Source organism: Apostichopus japonicus, chromosome 22 (assembly GCF_037975245.1).
Source record: "Apostichopus japonicus isolate 1M-3 chromosome 22, ASM3797524v1, whole genome shotgun sequence".
Taxonomy (NCBI): Eukaryota; Metazoa; Echinodermata; class Holothuroidea; order Aspidochirotida; family Stichopodidae; genus Apostichopus; species Apostichopus japonicus.
The window spans coordinates 18,821,743-18,845,389 of NC_092582.1; the positions used below are offsets into that span (position 1 = coordinate 18,821,743).

The 23,647-nt window shown below is 38.0% G+C and overlaps 1 protein-coding gene and 2 long non-coding RNA genes across 5 annotated transcripts in view; all 3 read right to left on the minus strand.

Annotated features, from left to right (window-relative positions):
* The window catches only part of LOC139964261 (voltage-dependent calcium channel type A subunit alpha-1-like), a 270,526-nt gene that overhangs the window by 198,193 nt on the left and 48,686 nt on the right, over positions 1 to 23,647 (minus strand). Inside the window, exon 1 of one of the 3 annotated variants that reach the window (XM_071965716.1) lies at positions 4,062 to 4,127. The exons of 1 other annotated variant lie outside the window; for it this stretch is intronic. In XM_071965716.1, the coding sequence (XP_071821817.1) occupies positions 4,062 to 4,065 (4 nt within the window). In that variant the 5' untranslated portion in view covers positions 4,066 to 4,127. Of the gene's footprint in view, positions 1 to 4,061; positions 4,128 to 23,647 lie in introns of those variants that run through there. One more of the 3 variants, XM_071965715.1, reaches the window with a different exon arrangement.
* LOC139963866 (uncharacterized) lies at positions 10,572 to 22,272 on the minus strand. The gene is made up of 3 exons (XR_011791779.1): positions 22,127 to 22,272; positions 20,209 to 20,480; positions 10,572 to 14,449 (listed from the first exon to the last, which is right to left on the minus strand). It is a non-coding gene; the product is annotated as an uncharacterized lncRNA (long non-coding RNA).
* On the minus strand, positions 14,618 to 16,350 carry LOC139963867 (uncharacterized). Its single transcript, XR_011791780.1, has 2 exons — positions 16,035 to 16,350; positions 14,618 to 15,705 (listed from the first exon to the last, which is right to left on the minus strand). It is a non-coding gene; the product is annotated as an uncharacterized lncRNA (long non-coding RNA).

A 23,647-nucleotide genomic window follows, 5' to 3' on the forward strand; every position in this document is an offset into this window, starting at 1 on the left:
GTATGCTCACTTGCCATTTTACGTTGAAACCATTTTTTAGCATCGTATTGCATTGAAGATGTTAATGATCCAGTTAAGTTCTAACGTGTTTTAATAAACTCTTATGGATTTTTTTTTTCTCGTAATATGACGTGTGTCTGGTAGTAAATTTCCATCTAAATTTCCAACGACACAGATTAATATCATAAACTTATACATATGCTCAATTACCCATGTAAAGACAGTTATCACAATTCAGCACGCATCTTTTGTATTTCTTGACATTCGGCAATATTTTGACAAGATACAACCGATTGATTTCTCTTTTCAGATGTTCGTTAATGTTTTCAGTTTGCAATGTATATCTTCTCAAAAAATAAGGAGAAAGTTTATTCTACATAGTATCACTTGCGTGAAAGACTCGAGACAAAAAATGTCCGTAAGTTATGCAAAAAGCAATATTAACACGTGTTTCTTTGGGCATACAAAAACACGGTCAAACGACAATCGACCTACAGTATAGGCTGTAGTAGACTACCGTACATGCGTGTGATAATCATACGTAACATGGTCAGCTGATAATGCTATAGTGATCTCAAAGATCCATAATTGCACTTAAGTTTTGAGGACTAGATGAACCAGACTTATATAGTGGGTTCCTCATAATCTAGCACATTAGCCTGTACTTAGTATCCATCCTCTAGAAGTTGTACTCGTCCTCTTACTCGGGATATTTTGCAAGGTTACGCATTCTTCCCCGCGTTTAGGGTCTAGTATTGTACACGCGTACGTACTCGGGGTAATTCTAGTTGTACTCGTCACCATGCTGTTGTACTCATGCTACAAATCTAATGAGAAGAGCACAGTGTGTATGCATCATGCATGGTGGAGTACCACAATGATACTGTGTAGGCACTTGACCTTGTGAGTCTATACTCACAAAATGGAACATAGTTACGTAATATCCTTCCCGGCCTTATAAATATTCATTAGCAGCAGACATATGGCAAAGTAATTTATCTATCAAAATTGTTCAGAGGGTACTTTGTCAAAATCATTCAATCAAAGGAAAACTACATAATAAAGTCATATCCTGTGTTTTTCTCTCTTGGTTATCATTGACAAGGAAGAAGAGAGTTCAATCTTCTAACGTTATAACAGTGGAATTAACACTGGAATCCTGTATGTATAGAAATACCAGAATTTCTTAGACTCAGTGTCCAACTGCAAGCACTTTTTGTTCACTCTAAGCTTCTTTCAACAGTTTCTTTCAACGAACTTTTAAACCCTTATAGGATTTGTTTCATTTTGAGTCTTGCTATATACTTCGAAGGTTACCAAACTCAAGATAACTTTATCAAGCGGACATGTTACCTGAGAACGGTTTGCCTGAGAAAGTTGTATTTGCAAGTATAGTGTCAATGGGGTTAAGAATGCTTTGGACAAGCACTTGAATCATTGTAATCGGGTCTGAGTGTTTGTGTCTTCAGTTTTTTTCTCTCTCCCGGCTATAGGGTCCTTGATGGGGACTTGAGTGTCTCTCCTGATCCTTTTGATCTACTAAACTAAACTAACTAAACTAATAAACAATGGACAAATATTTTCCCTGCAAAGACGTCCCCCGTGACTCGCGAAGACATAACCTCTGTCAGTTAAAAAGCTTCCAGTTAAAAGATATTAACTTTGCCGCTGCTATCCTTCAGAAATATTAATGAACATGAATGAAGCTCTGATAATATATGACTTTGGCTATTTGAAAACCAAGTTTTTATATCTCCTGAAACATGAAAAAAATATCTATACCTGTTTTAGTTTCAAAGTAAAAGGTTAACAGATTCAACAGCTGCTATACTCCTAGAAGTAACAATCATATAATTAAAGCTGTTTTCTGACTAACTCAAGCTGTTTAACAAAAAAAAAGCAAAACAAAAAATACACAAGACAATTGCCCACGTGATTTCAAAAATTTTAAAAAAATATTTAGGAAAACCTTGCTAGTGATTAAAAGTTGAAACATACTGTAATGGTATATATATAGGGATGCTGTGAGGATATACTGTTACTTCTGTACTTGGCTTAGCTACATAGTATATCCTCGGACGACAGATTTGGTTTCCGCTGGTGTATCTTTAACAATGCTATACCTTTGTGTCCAGTATTTGCTTTCGTATTATCACTCCAAATGGTATCGCACAATAACTTTCGATTCGTGATCTTTAAATCGCTAATCAAGGTTGACAAAGTCGGTTAATCTATAAATACCCTTATTTACTTATTTTCCCATATTACAACATATACATATTTATAGATTTTTCATCGATTCGATGACGTAATCAACAGTTAAGTCAGTACTGTTAACTAATACTAAAACTATACTCAAGTGATTATACTGAAGAAACGACAAACCTTCTATAACAGTAAGCCTACATTATTGTTCCAATGGGATCTAATTCAGATGACTAGCCTAGCCTATATATATATATATATGATATATAGCCTAGCCAACTGGTTCCTCGATGTAAACGTTCATATTGTTATTAAGTTCAGTTCAGTTAATATATTAAAGCACAGTAGTGTAGGCCCCTACACCCATCATGCCACCCATGCTTGAAATAAGTACTTTTACGGATTAAATGCTGCACTCGACCTACAGAGCTAACTCTTACAGAAATACGTCATTTGTTTACGTACTGAAATAAAGTAAACAATATTTCCCATTTTTGGACATCAAATGTTTGTGAAACGTTTCTGCGTTAAATGGCAGTGAATTATTTGCAGCTCAAAAGATATTGCATCCAATACCATTCCCTTCAACAGAAATTTTCCGCCTTTCCCTTCCTTAACCCCCACCCCTCCCCCATCCAAAACAACAGTTGCACACCCCGTCTCCTATTACACATCTGTCTTTCCCCTGAAGAAAGGATCTCTTCCTGGGGATCGAACACCCCACTTCCTCTCATATAATATCGTATCGCGGAGCAGCATATAGACGAACGCTATACACACAATGGACAAACTGTTACACAAAAATGGCTACACTAGATAGCCAATGGCTACACCAGATAGCCAATGGCTATACCAGATAGCCAATGGCTACACCAGATAGCCAATGGCTACACCAGATAGCCAATGGCTACACTAGATAGCCAATGGCTACACCAGATAGCCAATGGCTACACCAGATAGCCAATGGCTACACCAGATAGCCAATGGCTACACCAGATAGCCAATGGCTATACCAGATAGCCAATGGCTACATCAGATAGCCAATGGCTACACAAGATGATCGAATTGTCACAAAGGTAAAACAAATCATCACCATTATTTTATTTATAGATACCTTAGTATAATTTTGATGTGATAAACATACTATCATGTAAATAATATATATACAATAAGGTTTTTAGTTAATTAGTTGAAGTTATTAATTAAGTTATATCCTTATGGCACTCCCTAACACTAACCTCTCAATTAGGCCACTATACGGTTTGCCACGATATTTATACTTGTTACAATTCCTATTTATATAATACTTTCACTGCAATGCATATAATGTTTATACTATACATGCCAAGCGTGAACAATCTTACTCCAACCCCCCCCCCCCCCCCCACCTCACATCCTCCAATTACCATCCTATAGTTTCCCTATATACAATGTTGCTGTTTCAATCAGTCTCATCAATACACGCCTACAATATTACTGATCACTTTCCGAACATCATAATGGGTCCTTGAAATCAATCCACGGTTAACATTTGGTCTTATATACCCTTCTTCTATTTATTCATATTATTATCATTATCGACAACCTAACCCTGCGAACGATACGAATTGCAGCTACCGTAATAAAGGCAGTAATTTTTGTTCTGTTTTAAACCTGTCAACGACGTTACAGCCTGGTTTTACTATTATTAATATTTTTCTCGAAGAAGGAAAAGATATGTCAGCTAATTTTAATTACACGGTGTACCATCAATCAGTTAATGCGCAGCCCTAATTTCGCGTAACTTTCTCACAGGCTAGCAAACCACATTGCAGAAAGAAAGACGAATCAATATGATACGAAATGAAACCACCTACCCATCTTGGAAAGTTTATTCCAGTTAAAATTCCTGGTCCAAATAAACGAGTAAAAATGTTCCAAAATATTCCAAAATATTCCTCTTTAACAAAATCTCGACAACTTCATAAAGTTTATCCAAAGCATTCCCTTTTGGTTCAAAACGCAGGTTTTGATTTCTCTCTGTTTGCAGTGGACAACTCCCAGCTAATACTACTGCATTGTACTTTATAGCCACCACATAACTACACTAACAGCCCTCGATGACATCAGACTGTATATATGGAACGCAATAAAAGATTCGTAACTAACAAAAATCGTCACAACAGGCTCGCTCTTGCAGTGGCTTGTACCCTCGGATTCATCGGAGCATAGCCCATCCAGTGCGGAACGTATAGATCAGTCATTTGCCTTATAAAACTTGTGCCTTTTGTGACAGCACAAAAGACCAAGGATGGCGACAATAGGTAGCGATGGATGGGGTCTTAAGGTAGGGTTGAATGACTTCTTATTGATTTCACTGCATAGGTAGAGCTCTCGTGTTATTCTTTGGATGGTTATAAACCCCGCCAAAAAAAATTCTATTCGGCAAAACAATTTGCCTGTATGGATTGGCACACAGCTGTTAAGTCTGATAGAGAAAGATATAAGCATTTTTGTTTTTGCATATTTGTTGTTGTTGTTGTTGTAAATATTTCACAACTTGTAATTGACAAGAAATGAGGGCACTTCGTCAAAAACGCTAAGTCTGCGCGCATGGTGGTATTAGAATACTGAGTGTGCGCAAAAAATACAGTGTGCGCAAAAATTATACAGAGGGTGTAATAACCAGGAAAGCCATGTGTGTAACCTAGTCCACAATGGACGAATTCCTTTAATAATAATAATAATGATAATAATAATAATAATAATAATAATAATAATTTCATAATTTTTTATATAGCGCCTTTCCTAAAGGCTCGAAGCGCATTACAATATTACCCCGGTCAATGATAACCTGTCAAACTTAGAGAGACAATCCCTCCACATGACAGCAGCTAAACCGCGCCCAGCTGACAGTTTGATCTCACAGGTCCCCATTTATACACCTGGTTGAAGAGAGACAATGGAGATAAAGTCCCTTGCCCAAGGACACAACGCAATGATCTGGCCAGGACTCGAACCTGCAATCCTTAGATCACAAGTCCACTGCCTTAACCACTTGACCACAAAGTAATATGACCAGGGAAGAGTAAGATTAATATCAAAATAAGAATAGCCTTCATATGGTGTTCAAATTCAAACATACATTTCGGACAATCTCCTCACATTTGTTAAAAATATTTTCTCTTCAATTGCAAAAGAGGTAAAGTTTCATTATGATGAATACAAATGGAGCAATGGGTAAAAGACAGGTTCACATCATAATAACGTCATTTTAGAGAAAAGTAATCTATATTTCTGAATTGCTAATTCAGTGCAAACACATCATGTTAATAGCGTAACATGTGTGGGTATTTTCTATATGACATGAAAACCCTGTGTGGATTAAAAACTACTGCAACATTCCATAACTTAATAAGCAATTTTAATCCTTTTTCATCTTTCGAATGTATTCCAGATGGTATAGTTTTAAATCAGAGGCAAACCCGCGTGGTGTTCTATTATTCGAAATTGAACGCATGGATTCACTATACCATTGATTGGATGCCCTTGTGATCAAGACCAAGAAGAAAAAAAGCAAGCATCTGCATTGCGCATAACATGACAAGGTATCACGTTCGCGTATAGACATCTCTTTTGACAAAATAATTATAATCATGTATTTGGCTTCCATGAAGGCCACTTCCAGTTACATCACGCACTGCATGAGTTCACATATAGCCAGGAAGCGTGTCCCGTTCGATTTAACAGAAAGGTCTTGTCTTTATAGATGGACTGAAAAAACTTAACCTTAGATAATTATGAACAAATATATTAAATGGACTCGATCTGGATGCGCACATTCACTAGTGTTATTGTTTGTTGTTTTACATAGGCCTACATTGTGTCTCTCCGTATGTGTGCGTTTTTATTTGCATGTCCTGTTCTCTTGTTTTCTTTGCGTGATAACAAATGAATCGTCTATTATACATAAACATCTCCCTCCCTCCCTCCCTCCCTCCCTCCCTCCCTCCCTCCCTCCCTCCCTCCCTCCCTCCCTCCCTCCCTCCCTCCCTCCCTCCCTCCCTCCCTCCCTCCCTCCCTCCCTCCCTCCCTCCCTCCCTCCCTCCCTCCCTCCCTCCCTCCCTCCCTCCCTCCCTCCCTCCCTCCCTCCCTCCCTCCCTCCCTCCCTCCCTCCCTCCCTCCCTCCCTCCCTCCCTCCCTCCCTCCCTCAGTTCCCTTTCCAATCCTTCACTCCCTCCCGCTCCCCTCTTATTCGTATATTGTTCTCCTCTTTGTAAGATCAGCAACAATGAACTTGAGAAGGATATCTGAAAGCTAAACATTTGAAAATCCGCCCTTTAGTGGTACGGACATAAGGATTTTTGGTGCCTCGGGCATTCTTGCGGTATTCGCGGGAAATTTGATCTTCCGTAGCTATTGCCTATGCTTCATTCCTTTTCTATCCGACAGACGAAACTCGATTTTGGTATTTAGCAGGCGCGTATCCAGGATTTTCTAACCCGGGGGGCGCGAATTACTATCTAAGCGGAGCGCCACCATCGGTTGGCGCGCAGCGTACAAGAAAATTTCTGGTTTTGATACACCCCAGATCACCGGAAATAGCGTTTCCCAAAAGTTTTTTCCATCCATAACCTTTTTGCAGATTGTCACCAGTCACACATCATGTTCGACCTCATTGCATGTCCTATGGATCATTGCTTTTGTAGGTGATTCTACGTCACGGCCCACAATATCCGAAAGCCCCACTTTTCAAGGTTTTAAGCCCATTATTTGTTGAGAATTTGAAAATTCACATTTCTCGTGAATAAAATCACTTCAAAACATACCCATAATGTTGCACAAAATTCAATCTATGGACAAGCAATATAGAAAAACCTCCTTGAACCCCTAACAGACAGGTCAAAGTTGCACGAGTAGAGGAAAGTATGATGAAGAATGTTGGTCAGGAAATTTTCGAAAATTCAGACACAGTTAATTTATTGGTGTACAAATATTAAAACCTCTTATAATGGCTATTATAAAACTTGGTTGAGGGAAATGAAAAATAGCAGATATTTCCGATATCAGGTATATCGAAACCGAACACTACACACATAGGCGTAGGTCCCGTAGGAGGCGGTGGCTGCGGCCCCCCTCCCCCCCCCCCCCCCGCAACCAAATTTTTCCCCATCTTTTTCGGGCACCTACTGAAAGAAAAATAAATAGCAATGAATAGCTTAAAAATGATCTCCTTGGTAATTTAAATAAAGTTGTAAGCTTGGCCGACATTACTACTGTAAAAGAGAGTTTTGACATAAATGGATCTGTATGATTTTTCTCCATCTACATAAGACATTTCGTTGTTTACATAGCATCCAGCGGTATACTGTGCAACTTTCACGGACCGTAAGGTACACGATGCTATGCACTGTAATAACCGATGCTTGCTTATATGATATTGGCATTGATATGTTGGACGCGCAAAAAATTTTGGCTTTTATTTCGGGCAAGTCATTACAGCCCCCAAATCCAATTGGGCTCCTACGCCTTTAACTACACACATAGACAGATTTTGAGGCTGTTCATCGTGGAACATGCATTTCAATGCTCACTGATATGATGTTATATCTGCTCTTTGCTTTACAAATTCGAACAGGCGTGTAGCGAGTTATTGCCAAGGGAGGGGCGAAGCCTGTAGGCAAACTATCTAAGCGAAGCGCCACCATGAGTTGGCGCGAAGCGTACAAGAAAAATTTTGACCGAAAATGCCTCCCAGATCGCTGGAAATGACACTTCCCAGGCCTTGTAAGTTGCATCTAAGCATTGTCTATTTTGAAATTACTAGCGATGTCATAAAGAAAATTTGCTCGGGGGGGGGGGAGGCGGTCGCCCCCTTCCCAAAATACGTCATGTACCCCGACGACTCGGTCGAGCTCAAGACCAGCCACAGTTGGTTCCATATAGCACAATTGTACAATTGTTTAAGGCGTCCATACACACACACGCGTTATGATAGACCATATATAGTATTTATACAGATACATTAGTGAGAGAGGAAAAATGGAAACGTCAAAAATGGAGTTGTCGGTGTAAGGGGTAGGGTGAGGCGCACATCCCCTCCGTAATCCTTGATCTGTCACTGGCTACCCTGTGTATATTATAGGGATCAGCGCTTTCACTATGACTGTTCCTCTTTCTCTTCCCGAGGTCTTGGCTATCTTCTACTCCCTCCTTTTTTCCTTTTTCTCTCTTTTTTCTTTTTCTTTTCCCTTCCTTCCTCTCCTCCTTTTCTTTTTTCCCCCTCCTTTTCCCTTTTTTCTTCTCTTTTTTTCTCTCCTCTTTTCCTTACCCGGGGGGCGCGCGCCCCCAACGCCCCCCCCCCTGGATACGCACCTGTTTAGGATGCCAAAATTTGAAATGCTCGAACGATTTAGTACGAAATTGCACCCTTAAAACTAAAAAATAGTCGTCTATAAAGCATTTTTCACGAAAACTTGTAATCCGGTTTACAATTCTAAACAGATATTCTTCACGGCAAACTTCCTCCCCATCTTTATTTTGGCTTGAATCTCGTCCGTTTCAACTTGGACTGTACCATTATCTTTTGGTGTTGAGAATATACATTGTTATTAATTGAAATGTGACAAAGCCATTGAAGAGATTGATATGATTCTAAGCTCCCCTTTTTTAATTATTAATAATGATTTATAAGTGATTTACATTAATTTATGTAATGATTTAAACGCATTACAGTTAATAAAAGGATTATCTAAAAACCACTCTCCCCCATCGTTTATCAACATCGAACATGCCAAAGGGAAATGTTACATCATATTGTACAGAACTATCGTACGTCAGCTGGGAAAATCTATAGAGCTAACTTGCGTTAGCAGAAATAGTGGAACCCATACCTATCCATGAACCATACTGTGCAACGATATACCCCTATCGTGATTTGCGAAGTGTGGCTCAAAGGCGAAAACTTCTATCATTTAATATATAGCAGAAGTTGATGCTTGATGTTGCATTTTTTCCTAAATTATCATAATAGGCTAGTTGTACAGAAACTTTGCTTGAACTAAGTCACTAGTAATATTATAGCATCAGCCATAGATTTAATAAAATGATCTATTTCATGCTACAATAAGATTTGCTTGCTTAAATGATCCTATTATTATATACTGCAACAATCATTTTATCCATACATCGCCCATCATGCTTTTTTTCTTTAGGCCATCATCCCAGATATTCAATCTCACCATGACTGTACTGTAATAATGTCAAATAAATATGTAGAAATCAGCAATTGATTTTACCAAACAATTATTCTTTGTTAGTAAGTGGGTTTACACTGGATTTTTAAATATCAGCTTGGGGAGGGGTATTGTTGCTTCTAGAAGGAGTGTTTTTTTTTTCTTCAAATTATTTACTATTGTCTCCTAGGAAGCTTGTAGAAGTCGATTACAAAAGCACATCTGGTCTTTGTTTGAGTAGGAGAAGGGAGACAATGGAAAAAATTCAAAGGGCCTGTGACTGGAAATGTCATGTGAAAGGTCAAAAATTATTTATATACACAATTAATAAGTCCCACATGAAAACATGGGGGTTGGGGGGGGCAGAACAATGTCAGGCTCTGACTAGCAGTAAGTGATGAACCTTAACAGTGTCATTATTTCCCTCTTACATGCAGTCAGGGTGGGGTGGAGAGGGACGCTGTTTGGTGCAGGCAAAATAATGAAAAGCACAAAGAAAAGGATAACAAACAAGATTTTACCATTGTTATGTTCTTTTTATTGTGTCCTGTCACAGTGAACAGCAGAAGAAGGCAAGGTATAAAGGTTTTCAGCATAAACATCAAGCTTCCTTTGGGTAGGATTTGTTCATGGGAGGGGCACAACTTTTATTATGGGGGGGGGTCTGATTGTCTCTAGCGTTGCTTTGAAAGATCACAGATGGCATCATTGACATCTTTTGTAGCGCTTTTTAAACTTTCCATTTGATAGGTCACTGGAACTCAAGTTGTTGCTCTGTGTGAGAGCCTCTAGATGTAAACACATTCACTGCACTTATGTACAGTAAATACCAAACTTTCTGAATTGTTCTGAAATGGATTTTACACGATTTGGGAAATCTATGTTTAACAATGACAACTACTAAAAACTGCATATTATAGGCTCACAGAGTAAACAATATTCACTAGCAGCATTGTTCAGAAATATACTTTCACCTTTTGTTATGATTTCATGTATTGATTCTGACAAGAATATTCAAATGAAAAAAAAAAAAAAAATCCAGTCCATTTAATAATATCATGTTGTTCACATAGATTTGAAATCACATTCTACTGACATCAGATGACCATTGCCTTGTTAACACAACTGCAGAGAATGAGTAATTTCTGTGAGGAAAAACCTGTACAGCTTATTAAAAAAAAAGAGAAAGACAAGTCACACACTTACCTGAAGAGAAAATTTCCACAGCAAGGAACCAAGTTCATTACAATCTTCTCCATGTTGGAGAAAGACTGTTGATTAAGTGCATGAAATGTGTACCTTCTTCTGCTTTAATCGATCCCAAATGTTGCCACCGCTTGCAATAGACCAATTAGCAAAGAGTATTGAGAGATGACAATTAATACTCACATCGGCAGCTGATGACCAAAATTATTGTCTTCTTGTGCTCAGCATATAGATATGGTTTGCAAGGTTCTCACATTCTGACTACACATGACCTTTGACCACCAAAAACAATAAGTCTCTTGATTCTTGAACTCAACGTGTCACAACAACGTTTTTAATATGAAATTGGTCCAAGCTTCCTTTCTTGAGATATCAAGTTTAAAAGCAAGGCATCACAAACACATCACTCCTCCACCTGCATGACTACAAATTATCATTGGAACCAAAAACTGATATTTCTATCAATACAGAAAATATCTGGAGAACATTTCAACAACTGAGGCAGCTTTTAATTTAATTTTTAGGGGGAGAAACGGATAGATCATTTGAAAGGAAACTGCACAACAAGAAAATGTAATATATTGACATGTATACCTTCAATGTGAAAAAAGGGCAACATACTGTGCAAAATCTACACAATGATACAATATTTCAGCCATTGACTGCAAAATGAAAAGCATGTGGCTAAGCTTGAAGCCTAACTAGACCGTATGTGCTACCTTCACACTCTCACGAATAAGTCATCTGATATTGCACACCACATTAAAATGTCCTATGCTATTCTTTGTGTAGGCCTGCTGACATTTGTACCATTTGATGAACCTACTGTACAATAGCCAGTTCTGGGTTGGGGGGGGGGGGGGAAATGGGTGGTTTATTGCTTACTCTACACACTAGTAATATCTTGAAATATACTAACACTCGCATAACTAAGAGAAACCTATATTGTATCATATACATATCATATACAGTATAGTCTACTGATCTATTAGATATATGCCCCCAGTGTAGACCTCAAGTATTACAAAGTATTATTAAGCCACTAACAGAAACAGTAAAGAGTATGTGGCAAAGCTTCACACCACGCAATATGGTGTGTGCTGCCTTCACACTCTCACTTATTCCAGTTGCATGACAATACCTTAGGCCAATTGCCTATCATATACAGTATAGTCTACTGATCTATTAGATATATGCCCCCAGTGTAGACCTTAGGTATTATGGAGTATTATTAAGCCACTAACAGAAACAGTAAAGAGTATGTGGCAAAGCTTCACACCAAGCAATATGGTGTGTGCTGCCTTCACACTCTCACTTATTCCAGTTGCATGACAATACCTTAGGCCAATTGCCTATCATATACAGTATAGTCTACTGATCTATTAGATATATGCCCCCAGTGTAGACCTTAGGTATTACAAAGTATTATTAAGCCACTAACAGAAACAGTAAAGAGTATGTGGCAAAGCTTCACACCACGCAATATGGTGTGTGCTGCCTTCACACTCTCACTTATTCCAGTTGCATGACACTACCTTAAGCCAATTGCCTATCATATACAGTATAGTCTACTGATCTATTATATATATGCCCCCAGTGTAGACCTTAGGTATTATGAAGTATTATTAAGCCACTAACAGAAACAGTATGTGGCAAAGCTTCACACCACGCAGTATGGTGTGTGCTGCCTTCACACTCTCACTTATTCTAGTTGTATGACAATACCTTAAGCCAATTGCCTATCATATACAGTATAGTCTACTGAGCTATTATATATATGCCCCCAGTGTAGACCTTAGGTATTATGGAGTATTATTAAGCCACTAACAGAAACAGTAAAGAGTATGTGGCAAAGCTTCACACCACGCAATATGGTGTGTGCTGCCTTCACACTCTCACTTATTCCAGTTGCATGACAATACCTTAGGCCAATTGCCTATCATATACAGTATAGTCTACTGATCTATTAGATATATGCCCCCAGTGTAGACCTTAGGTATTATGGAGTATTATTAAGCCACTAACAGAAACAGTAAAGAGTATGTGGCAAAGCTTCACACCAAGCAATATGGTGTGTGCTGCCTTCACACTCTCACTTATTCCAGTTGCATGACAATACCTTAGGCCAATTGCCTATCATATACAGTATAGTCTACTGATCTATTATATATATGCCCCCAGTGTAGACCTTAGGTATTATGAAGTATTATTAAGCCACTAACAGAAACAGTAAAGAGTATGTGGCAAAGCTTCACACCAAGCAATATGGTGTGTGCTGCCTTCACACTCTCACTTATTCCAGTTGCATGACAATACCTTAGGCCAATTGCCTATCATATACAGTATAGTCTACTGATCTATTATATATATGCCCCCAGTGTAGACCTTAGGTATTATGAAGTATTATTAAGCCACTAACAGAAACAGTAAAGAGTATGTGGCAAAGCTTCACACCAAGCAATATGGTGTGTGCTGCCTTCACACTCTCACTTATTCCAGTTGCATGACAATACCTTAGGCCAATTGCCTATCATATACAGTATAGTCTACTGATCTATTATATATATGCCCCCAGTGTAGACCTTAGGTATTATGAAGTATTATTAAGCCACTAACAGAAACAGTAAAGAGTATGTGGCAAAGCTTCACACCAAGCAATATGGTGTGTGCTGCCTTCACACTCTCACTTATTCCAGTTGCATGACAATACCTTAGGCCAATTGCCTATCATATACAGTATAGTCTACTGATCTATTAGATATATTCCCCCAGTGTAAACCTTAAGTATTACAAAGTTTTATTAAGCCACTAACAGAAACAGTAAAGAGTATCTGGCAAAGCTTCACACCAAGCAATATGGTGTGTGCTGCCTTCACACTCTCACTTATTCCAGTTGCCTGACAATACCTTAGGCAAACCATATTAACTTAACTACTATACATACATAGACCTATCTTGGGATAAACCTACAGACATTAGTATCATTCAATGAGATTCACTGTAGACTAGTATTGATAACATACTTGTACTGTAGCTATGGGTTTGTGGGTTTGGGGAGGGTTGGGGCAAATTGACTTGACTTGGAGAATTGCCATACCTTCAGTGTGAAAAAGGGCAACCACACCTACTTCACAATGATACAGTATTCAGCGATTGACTGCAAAAACGAAAAGCATGTGACCATGTGGTTTGTGCTGCCTCAAAGCTCTCACACATAACAGTCTCCTTATGCAAACGACATTTGAATTTTATATTAGACTATTTGTTGGATAGTCCTGCCAATAGTTGTATAATCCAATAACACTAAAGCAGCCTATTCTTAGGGTATTTAAACTTAAGAGGAAAGGAAGGTGTTGGTGGTTGACTGCTGGCAAATAAAATGAAAGCCATGATCCTCACACTGCACGAGATGGTAGGTACTATCTTCATTGTCTCAATAAAATGGGTCACATAAAAATGAAAATATTAGTTTCCTCGACTCCATAAACCCATCCAAAAGTTTATCCTCAATGTTGTTTTGTTTTTATATTACATCTGCACCTTGTATTTGAAGGAGTGCCATCACCTGTACTTTTGTCAGGCAGTTTATGCGCTGGTAGTTGAAGCCTTCCAACCACTTTGTTAGCCTTTCAAGCTCTGGCTACTAAAGGAAATGGAGAACGACAGGACATTCTTCCACATAGTTTTCTGCCATCCATGACAGAACTTTTCTGTCACAACTCACTTCTTCAGAAGCGGAGCGTCTACTTTGTTTCTTGATTTGCTTAGCTTTGCTCCTTTTTTACTTTCTCCTTCTCTATTCTTCTCAAGGCCAACAGTTAGTTCTACAAGAAAAACAAGCAATAAATGAACAGTGTGTAAAGATCATAATCTGTGACTTGGCTTTTAGTTTCAAAGTTTTCTTTTGTATGGGCCCAATTCAATTAGGTTGGTAGGGGTGGGGTTGTAATGATTTGCCTGAAGATTTTTGTGGTACTCAACTGTGCCAACTGTGTAGTTCTCAACTGTGCCATGTGAAAAGTAAAAGTCAATATGGTGTGAACTTGAAACATGACCACTGGGATACTAGCATTTGAGGAGCTTTGGAAAAGGTCTGTTATTTTGACAAATCACCAATGTGCTGTCAAGCACAAACTTTGTGGTTGCTTACTTAGTGCAGTAAACCACATTACACAATGGTGTGGACAGGGTGGGAATGTGTGTCAGTAGAAGGGGTGTGAAAGGCCAGTCATGCTGAGTGCAAGTGAATACTGATTGCTTTCATTTAGCAAATCATAGAGGTCTGGCAACAATATCATAATTTCTTCAATGTGCAAAGCACAATAAGCCTATAATTAGCCACTGAATATGATAGTAAAAAGTGTGTGGTAAAACTTTCTTTACACTACATAAGGTGGTACATGCTGTCTTAGCACTCTCACTTACACAACAACGTACTGTACCGTAATCTCCTAATAAGCCTAAACATTAAATGGATAATGCTCCCTGGGTTAGGCCTGCTGAAATACATAATTAACGGTAATCTTAGTCTAGTTGATGTACTTGTATATTCAAATGTAACTGAAACATGAGGGAAAGGAGTAAAACGTAGAGGGAGGGGGTGGGGGAAGTGTCTATACTAGGAACATGGTGCTTTCACAAAATATTACCTCATAATTCAATGAAAGACTTCAATTTCTTACATGAAAACCTTGAACTCTGAAATCAACAGTACATGGCTACCTGTACAATATTGTTGCTGGAAATGGGAATTGGCATAATGACATACCTTCAATGTGAAAAAGGCTTACTTTACACTAACCACAATTATAATTTTCAGCCATTGACTGCAAGAAAGCATGTGGCAAAGCTTCACACCAAATTATATGACACTCTCACAAATAACAGTCACTTAATATTGCAAATTACATTTAAATGTCCTAGACTACACTTTAATTAGGCCTGTTGATATTGTACATTTCAATGAACCTACTGTATTACAGCAAACAACTGTAATGGGTTGAGGGGTAATTACTTCACTGTACATAATAGTGATTTTGTCAAATATACCTGTAGTAACATTCTCACTACTAAGTGAAACCTATAAAGTACATTTATATATCAATATTGAGTAATGAATGCTTCACACCACACAATATGGTGTGTGCTGCCTTCACACCCTCACTATTACCATTTAAATGACATTTCCTTAGGCCAACTACACTATATGAACTACTGTACATAGGCCTTTCTTTGGATAAACCTACTGATATTTGTACCATTCAATGAACATACTGAACAATGTCCTATAACTGAACTGGGTTAAGTGCGGGGGGGGGGGGTGGGAGGTTGTGATGGGTGGTTGATTACTTAACTGTACATATTAGTTATTTCTGGAAATATTGTAACACTCTTACTACTAAGTGAAACCTATAAAGTACATTTATATATCAATATTGAGTAATGAATGTGTTCCTCATATAGTCTACTGATCAATTGGCTATAGGCCACTAGTGAAGTCTTAAGTAAGTATTATAAAATAAGATTCAGCCACTAACAGCATTAGTAAAGAGTATGTGGCAAAGCTTCACACCACACAATATGGTGTGTGCTGCCTTCACACCCTCACTATTACCATTTAAATGACATTTCCTTAGGCCAACTACACTATATGAACTACTGTACATAGGCCTTTCTTTGGATAAACCTACTGATATTTGTACCATTCAATGAACATACTGAACAATGTCCTATAACTGAACTGGGTTAAGGGCGGGGGGGGGGGGGGGTGGGAGGTTGTGATGGGTGGTTGATTACTTAACTGTACATATTAGTTATTTCTGGAAATATTGTAACACTCTTACTACTAAGTGAAACCTATAAAGTACATTTATATATCAATATTGAGTAATGAATGTGTTCCTCATATAGTCTACTGATCAATTGGCTATAGGCCACTAGTGAAGTCTTAAGTAAGTATTTTAAAATAAGATTCAGCCACTAACAGCATTAGTAAAGAGTATGTGGCAAAGCTTCACACCACACAATATGGTGTGTGCTGCCTTCACACCCTCACTATTACCAGTTAAATGACATTTCCTTCGGCCAACTACATTATATGAACTACTGTACATAGGCCTTTCTTTGGATAAACCTACTGATATTTGTACCATTCAATGAACATACTGAACAATGTCCTATAACTGAACTAGGTTATGGGTGGGGGGGGGGGGGAGGTTGTGATGGGTGGTTGATTGCTTAACTGTACATATTAGGGATATTTCTGGAAATATTGTAACACTCTTACTACTAAGTGAAACCTATAAAGTACATTTATATATCAATATTGAGTAATGAATGTGTTCCTCATATAGTCTACTGATCAATTGGCTATAGGCCACTAGTGAAGTCTTAAGTAAGTATTATAAAATAAGATTCAGCCACTAACAGCATTAGTAAAGAGTATGTGGCAAAGCTTCACACCACACAATATGGTGTGTGCTGCCTTCACACCCTCACTATTACCATTTAAATGACATTTCCTTAGGCCAACTACACTATATGAACTACTGTACATAGGCCTTTCTTTGGATAAACCTACTGATATTTGTACCATTCAATGAACATACTGAACAATGTCCTATAACTGAACTGGGTTAAGGGCGGGGGGGGGGGGGGTGGGAGGTTGTGATGGGTGGTTGATTACTTAACTGTACATATTAGTTATTTCTGGAAATATTGTAACACTCTTACTACTAAGTGAAACCTATAAAGTACATTTATATATCAATATTGAGTAATGAATGTGTTCCTCATATAGTCTACTGATCAATTGGCTATAGGCCACTAGTGAAGTCTTAAGTAAGTATTATAAAATAAGATTCAGCCACTAACAGCATTAGTAAAGAGTATGTGGCAAAGCTTCACACCACACAATATGGTGTGTGCTGCCTTCACACCCTCACTATTACCATTTAAATGACATTTCCTTAGGCCAACTACACTATATGAACTACTGTACATAGGCCTTTCTTTGGATAAACCTACTGATATTTGTACCATTCAATGAACATACTGAACAATGTCCTATAACTGAACTGGGTTAAGGGCGGGGGGGGGGGTGGGAGGTTGTGATGGGTGGTTGATTACTTAACTGTACATATTAGTTATTTCTGGAAATATTGTAACACTCTTACTACTAAGTGAAACCTATAAAGTACATTTATATATCAATATTGAGTAATGAATGTGTTCCTCATATAGTCTACTGATCAATTGGCTATAGGCCACTAGTGAAGTCTTAAGTAAGTATTATAAAATAAGATTCAGCCACTAACAGCATTAGTAAAGAGTATGTGGCAAAGCTTCACACCACACAATATGGTGTGTGCTGCCTTCACACCCTCACTATTACCATTTAAATGACATTTCCTTAGGCCAACTACACTATATGAACTACTGTACATAGGCCTTTCTTTGGATAAACCTACTGATATTTGTACCATTCAATGAACATACTGAACAATGTCCTATAACTGAACTAGGTTAAGGGTGGGGGGGGGGTGGGAGGTAGTGATGGGTGGTTGATTACTTAACTGTACATATTAGTTATTTCTGGAAATATTGTAACATTCTCACTACTAAGTGAAACCTATAAAGTACATTTATATATCAATATTGAGTAATGAATGTGTTCCTCATATAGTCTACTGATCAATTGGCTATAGGCCACTAGTGAAGTCTTAAGTAAGTATTTTAAAATAAGATTCAGCCACTAACAGCATTAGTAAAGAGTATGTGGCAAAGCTTCACACCACACAATATGGTGTGTGCTGCCTTCACACCCTCACTATTACCAGTTAAATGACATTTCCTTAGGCCAACTACATTATATGAACTACTGTACATAGGCCTTTCTTTGGATAAACCTACTGATATTTGTACCATTCAATGAACATACTGAACAATGTCCTATAACTGAACTAGGTTAAGGGTGGGGGGGGGGGGGAGGTTGTGATGGGTGGTTGATTGCTTAACTGTACATATTAGGGATATTTCTGGAAATATTGTAACACTCTTACTACTAAGTGAAACCTATAAAGTACATTTATATATCAACATTGAGTAATGAATGTGTTCCTCATATAGTCTACTGATCAATTGGCTATAGGCCACTAGTGAAGTCTTAAGTAAGTATTATAAAATAAGATTCAGCCACTAACAGCAATAGTAAAGAGTATGTGGCAAAGCTTCACACCACACAATATGGTGTGTGCTGCCTTCACACCCTCACTATTACCAGTTAAATGACATTTCCTTAGGCCAACTACATTATATGAACTACTGTACATAGGCCTTTCTTTGGATAAACCTACTGATATTTGTACCATTGAATGAACATACTGAACAATGTCCTATAACTGAACTAGGTTAAGGGTGGGGGGGGGGGGTGGGAGGTTGTGATGGGTGGTTGATTGCTTAACTGTACATATTAGGGATATTTCTGGAAATATTGTAACACTCTTACTACTAAGTGAAACCTATAAAGTACATTTATATATCAACATTGAGTAATGAATGTGTTCCTCATATAGTCTACTGATCAATTGGCTATAGGCCACTAGTGAAGTCTTAAGTAAGTATTATAAAATAAGATTCAGCCACTAACAGCATTAGTAAAGAGTATGTGGCAAAGCTTCACACCACACAATATGGTGTGTGCTGCCTTCACACCCTCACTATTACCAGTTAAATGACATTTCCTTAGGCCAACTACACTATATGAACTACTGTACATAGGCCTTTCATTGGATAAACCTACTGATATTTGTACCATTCAATGAACATACTGAACAATGTCCTATAACTGAACTAGGTTAAGGGCGGGGGGGGGGGAGGGGGGTGGGAGGTAGTGATGGGTGGTTGATTACTTAACTGTACATATTAGGGATATTTCTGGAAATATTGTAACACTCTTACTACTAAGTGAAACCTATAAAGTACATTTATATATCAATATTGAGTAATGAATGTGTTCCTCATATAGTCTACTGATCAATTGGCTATAGGCCACTAGTGAAGTCTTAAGTAAGTATTATAAAATAAGATTCAGCCACTAACAGCAATATTAAACAGAATGTGGCAAAGCTTCACACCACACAATATGGTGTGTGCTGTCTTCAAACCTTCACTTATTCCAGTCACCTTAGGCAAACCATGTTAGGTTTTTAAAAGATACTTTTTTGGGATAGGCCTGCTGACACTTGCATTATCCAATGACCCTACATTAACCTATTCTTAGGGTTATAACTTAAGAGGGAAGGGGGATTTTGGTGGTGGACTGCTGACATATATGTGACCAAATGAAATGAAAGCCAATTATCCTGACACCACACAAGATGGTATGTGCTGTCTTAATAAAATGGGTCATATGCAAATGAACATAATCATAAGGAATCAAGAATTTAAAATTAGTGGTTTTCATAAAATGCCACCAATTGGTGAGCTTTCCTCCACTTCATAAACCCATCCATAAGTTTATCCTCCTTAATATTTTGTTTTTTAATATTACAAATACACTTTGTGTTGGAAGATGTGTCATCACCTGTACTTTCACTAGGCACTGTTTCTGTGCTGGCAGTTGTATCCTGCCCATCACTTTGTTGGCTTTCCGAGCACTGGCTACTACTGGGAAATGAAGGAAATGGAGAAGAAGGACATTGATCATCCAAGTTGGTCTTTGCCATCCATGACAGAACCTTTCTGTCGCAGCCTACTTCTTCAGAAGCAAAGGGTCTACTTTTAATTTTCTTCAATCGCCTTGTTTTGCTCCTTCTTTTCACTTTCTCCTTCCCTCTTTTTCGGGCCATTGCAGTTCTACAAGAAAAACAAGCAATAAATGAACAGAGGGCTTAGATAATAGTTTGTGACTTAACATTTGCATTCAAAGTTGTCTGTTATTATATGAGCCAATTCATTTTGGTCGGTAGAGGTGGGGGGGGGTAAATGATTTTCCTATTGTGGTCACCTGGGCCATGTGCATGCATCAAAACTGTATTGGCCCCAAACATGCCACATATTCAAATATGGTCAACTTTGGCCAATTTACCTCACTGAGGCATTTAGTCACCATGAGTGTTCATTGAGAATGTCTGAGAAGAATTTGTTAAGTATTGTAAAGACCTCAAGATAAGTTTAAGTGACTGATACAGCAATTTATTGAGTTATAGAAAAAAATCACTGTAATTTATTTGTTATTCCTTTTTTGTGGGGTTATTACTACCCAATGTGCTTGGGAGACAATGCTACAATTAATGGAAATAAGTGTATTTATAAATGTATAAGATGTGCAGGGCGAGTGATTAGTGAGGTACAGGAGGGACTGTGTGTACCTTGTGTGTACGTAACGAGCTGCTTCCCTTTGGACTGACAGTAGTCCCCATCCATGTCCAGATTATGTGGCAAGTAATTCAATGCAGTAGTAGGCCCAGTCAGCCTTCTATGACCTAAACCTGCTATCATTTTATCTTTCATTCTCTGGCTATTAAAACTCATAATATTAAATTGCTTTTTCTGTACAGCCTGCTGCAATTGTGGTGTTGTGTTTTCTTCCATGTTATGTTTTATCAAGTTCTTTTTAAAGTAGTGTTTGAAAAATTCTACTAATTTTTTGTTGTTTGTGTAGGCCTACTTATTTGTAACTGCCCTGTGTAATTTACTTAAGAATCATGATACATTGTCTTTGTTGCAGGTGGACAATTTCTATATTCTTGTGAACGAAGTCAATTTATCTCCTATGCCTAGCCTTGGCTGATAACATGCCACAATTTGGTACAAGGATGGTGTTTTGATTTTCTTGTTTCAAACACCACTGCAAAGGCACCCAATTTCAAGTAATAGCGGCTTTGCTTAGGCTCTGTCTTGTTTATAGCCTAGGTAGACTAGGTCTTGTTCTAGCCTAGTACTACTATTACTAGTTAGACTTAAGTACACTAGGCTAGGCCTGGTACTAGTAGTATAGCAGTAATTAGTAAGTAGTACTAGTACTACTACTATTACTAGGCCTAATACTAGTTAGACTTAAGTACACTAGTTAGACTTAAGTACACTAAGTACTAGTAGTAGTATTAGTAAGTAGCCTAGTACTACTATTTCTAAGCCAACTATACATTTAAATTAAAGAACAAGTTAAGCATATACTTTAGTACTTACTTCAAAAGGTTCATCGAAAGTACATCAAAGGCTTCCAGAAGATAACTTAGATGTGTAGGTTATCATCTTAGACTCGTACGTATTGTCAAAACCCTTACATAACCGACAACGTACATGTAATAGGCCCACCTTTATACTATAGAAACTCTCAAACTAGTCTAGCGTGAGGCTAAGATTACCTAGCATTGTACTAGCTTAGGCCTAACACTAGTTATATTACGGCTATGCTTAGCCTAAGTTCGGCAAACCTGAAACGAAACAAACATTGGAGGGATGTGAAACAGGCCTATGTTTCATAGCCTAGTACTCACCTCTTCAACCAAATCAGTCTCTTCTGTAGCCTTATTCTACTTGAACAATAAGCCGAGACAAAAAAATAAGGGAATTTATGGCCAATTTGAACTCGCTACAGAACGAAGTCTTCAGACCTGTACATTTTTTTTACAGCGCTGTAGTGTGTAGAATCACGATCACTTTCACCGGGTTTTCGCAAGTAGCGCCTGAACTGAAATGCGCGGGCTTTTCTCCTGGGGAGGATGTACGCTCAGGGATCGGCACGATTTGAAAGTTCAGATCGGAATTAAACTTCTCAAACTTGTCTATTTCGATGAATATTGCAACAAATTGGAAAATTCAACCACTAAATTGGGTATAAATAATCCAGCTAAGACTTTTATTACAGTAAAACAATCATCAAACGTAAAAATTACATCTTATTTGGCTGCATGGCTAAGGGAAATCAGGCTACTTGAAAGGAAAATAGTTACGTAATATACAAGCTTATATTCCAAACTAATAACCTTGAATGGTACAGAATCTGCCAGTGTCCAAAAGTGAACGTCCGTGCTACTAAAGGGCGGATTCTCACATGAACTGATAGCTTTTGTAGGTGGTGTACTAAACTAAATCAAACCCTATTGATCTCTTCATTCATAGCATGAATTACGTGTTGGAATTTGCTTTCTCAGAAGGGATGAGTTATGTTTCTTAAAAAAGTTGTCAGTCCCTCTTATTCCAATTAAAATCCAAAGGAACCAAGAATAAAACTCTCTAGTTCTTGTTTGTAAAAACTGGGGGAATAGGGGAGGGGGGGGTAGGTCAGGGTGGGGGATGTCGGTGGTGCCTAAGTTCTATCAATTACAACCATAATTTGAGTAAACCTTTGTTTAGTTTTAAGAAATTTCGGCAAAGTAGCAGAGTTTTATGAAAACATTTTAAAACATAAAACATATATTTAAACATATTTAAAGCATATTTGTATCTGACAACCTCTTTTTTCAATTTGACTCAAAATAGGATAGCCCTTCATCAAGTTAACATCTTTCTGGATATTCCCGCCAACTGAATGCTTCTTGAAGGTGATTGGTGGATTCTATATTCGATTCTTTCCTCAGGCTTTGTCATCCTGTAATTTGTCGTATACTAACATTAATCATATGTATGTACAAACGCAACTTGAAGAAGAAAAATGTGACCTTCTTCCACTTGCCTCAAACGTTATAAAACGAAACTTTAAATTTTCATTAGGTATTATAATATTGAAGAGAATAGAAAATGTGGATCAAAATCAACTCAACAAGTTTTCTGTAAATTTGGTCGCTGTAAAACGTTGAAAAAACATCTTCTTGGGAATATAGGTACGGTTGTTAAGGGGTGGGGGTGGGGGAGGGGGGTGTGAAGCCTGTAAACTGCTTTCATCATCTTACGAACATATAGGCCTACTGTTATTCGACGTCACATGTGTGTCACATGTTTTTCACTTAGGAGAGTTAATGATGGCTTTCATGGCATGTGAGTTAAGGACGATTTTTGTCATATAATGTCGCAACGTC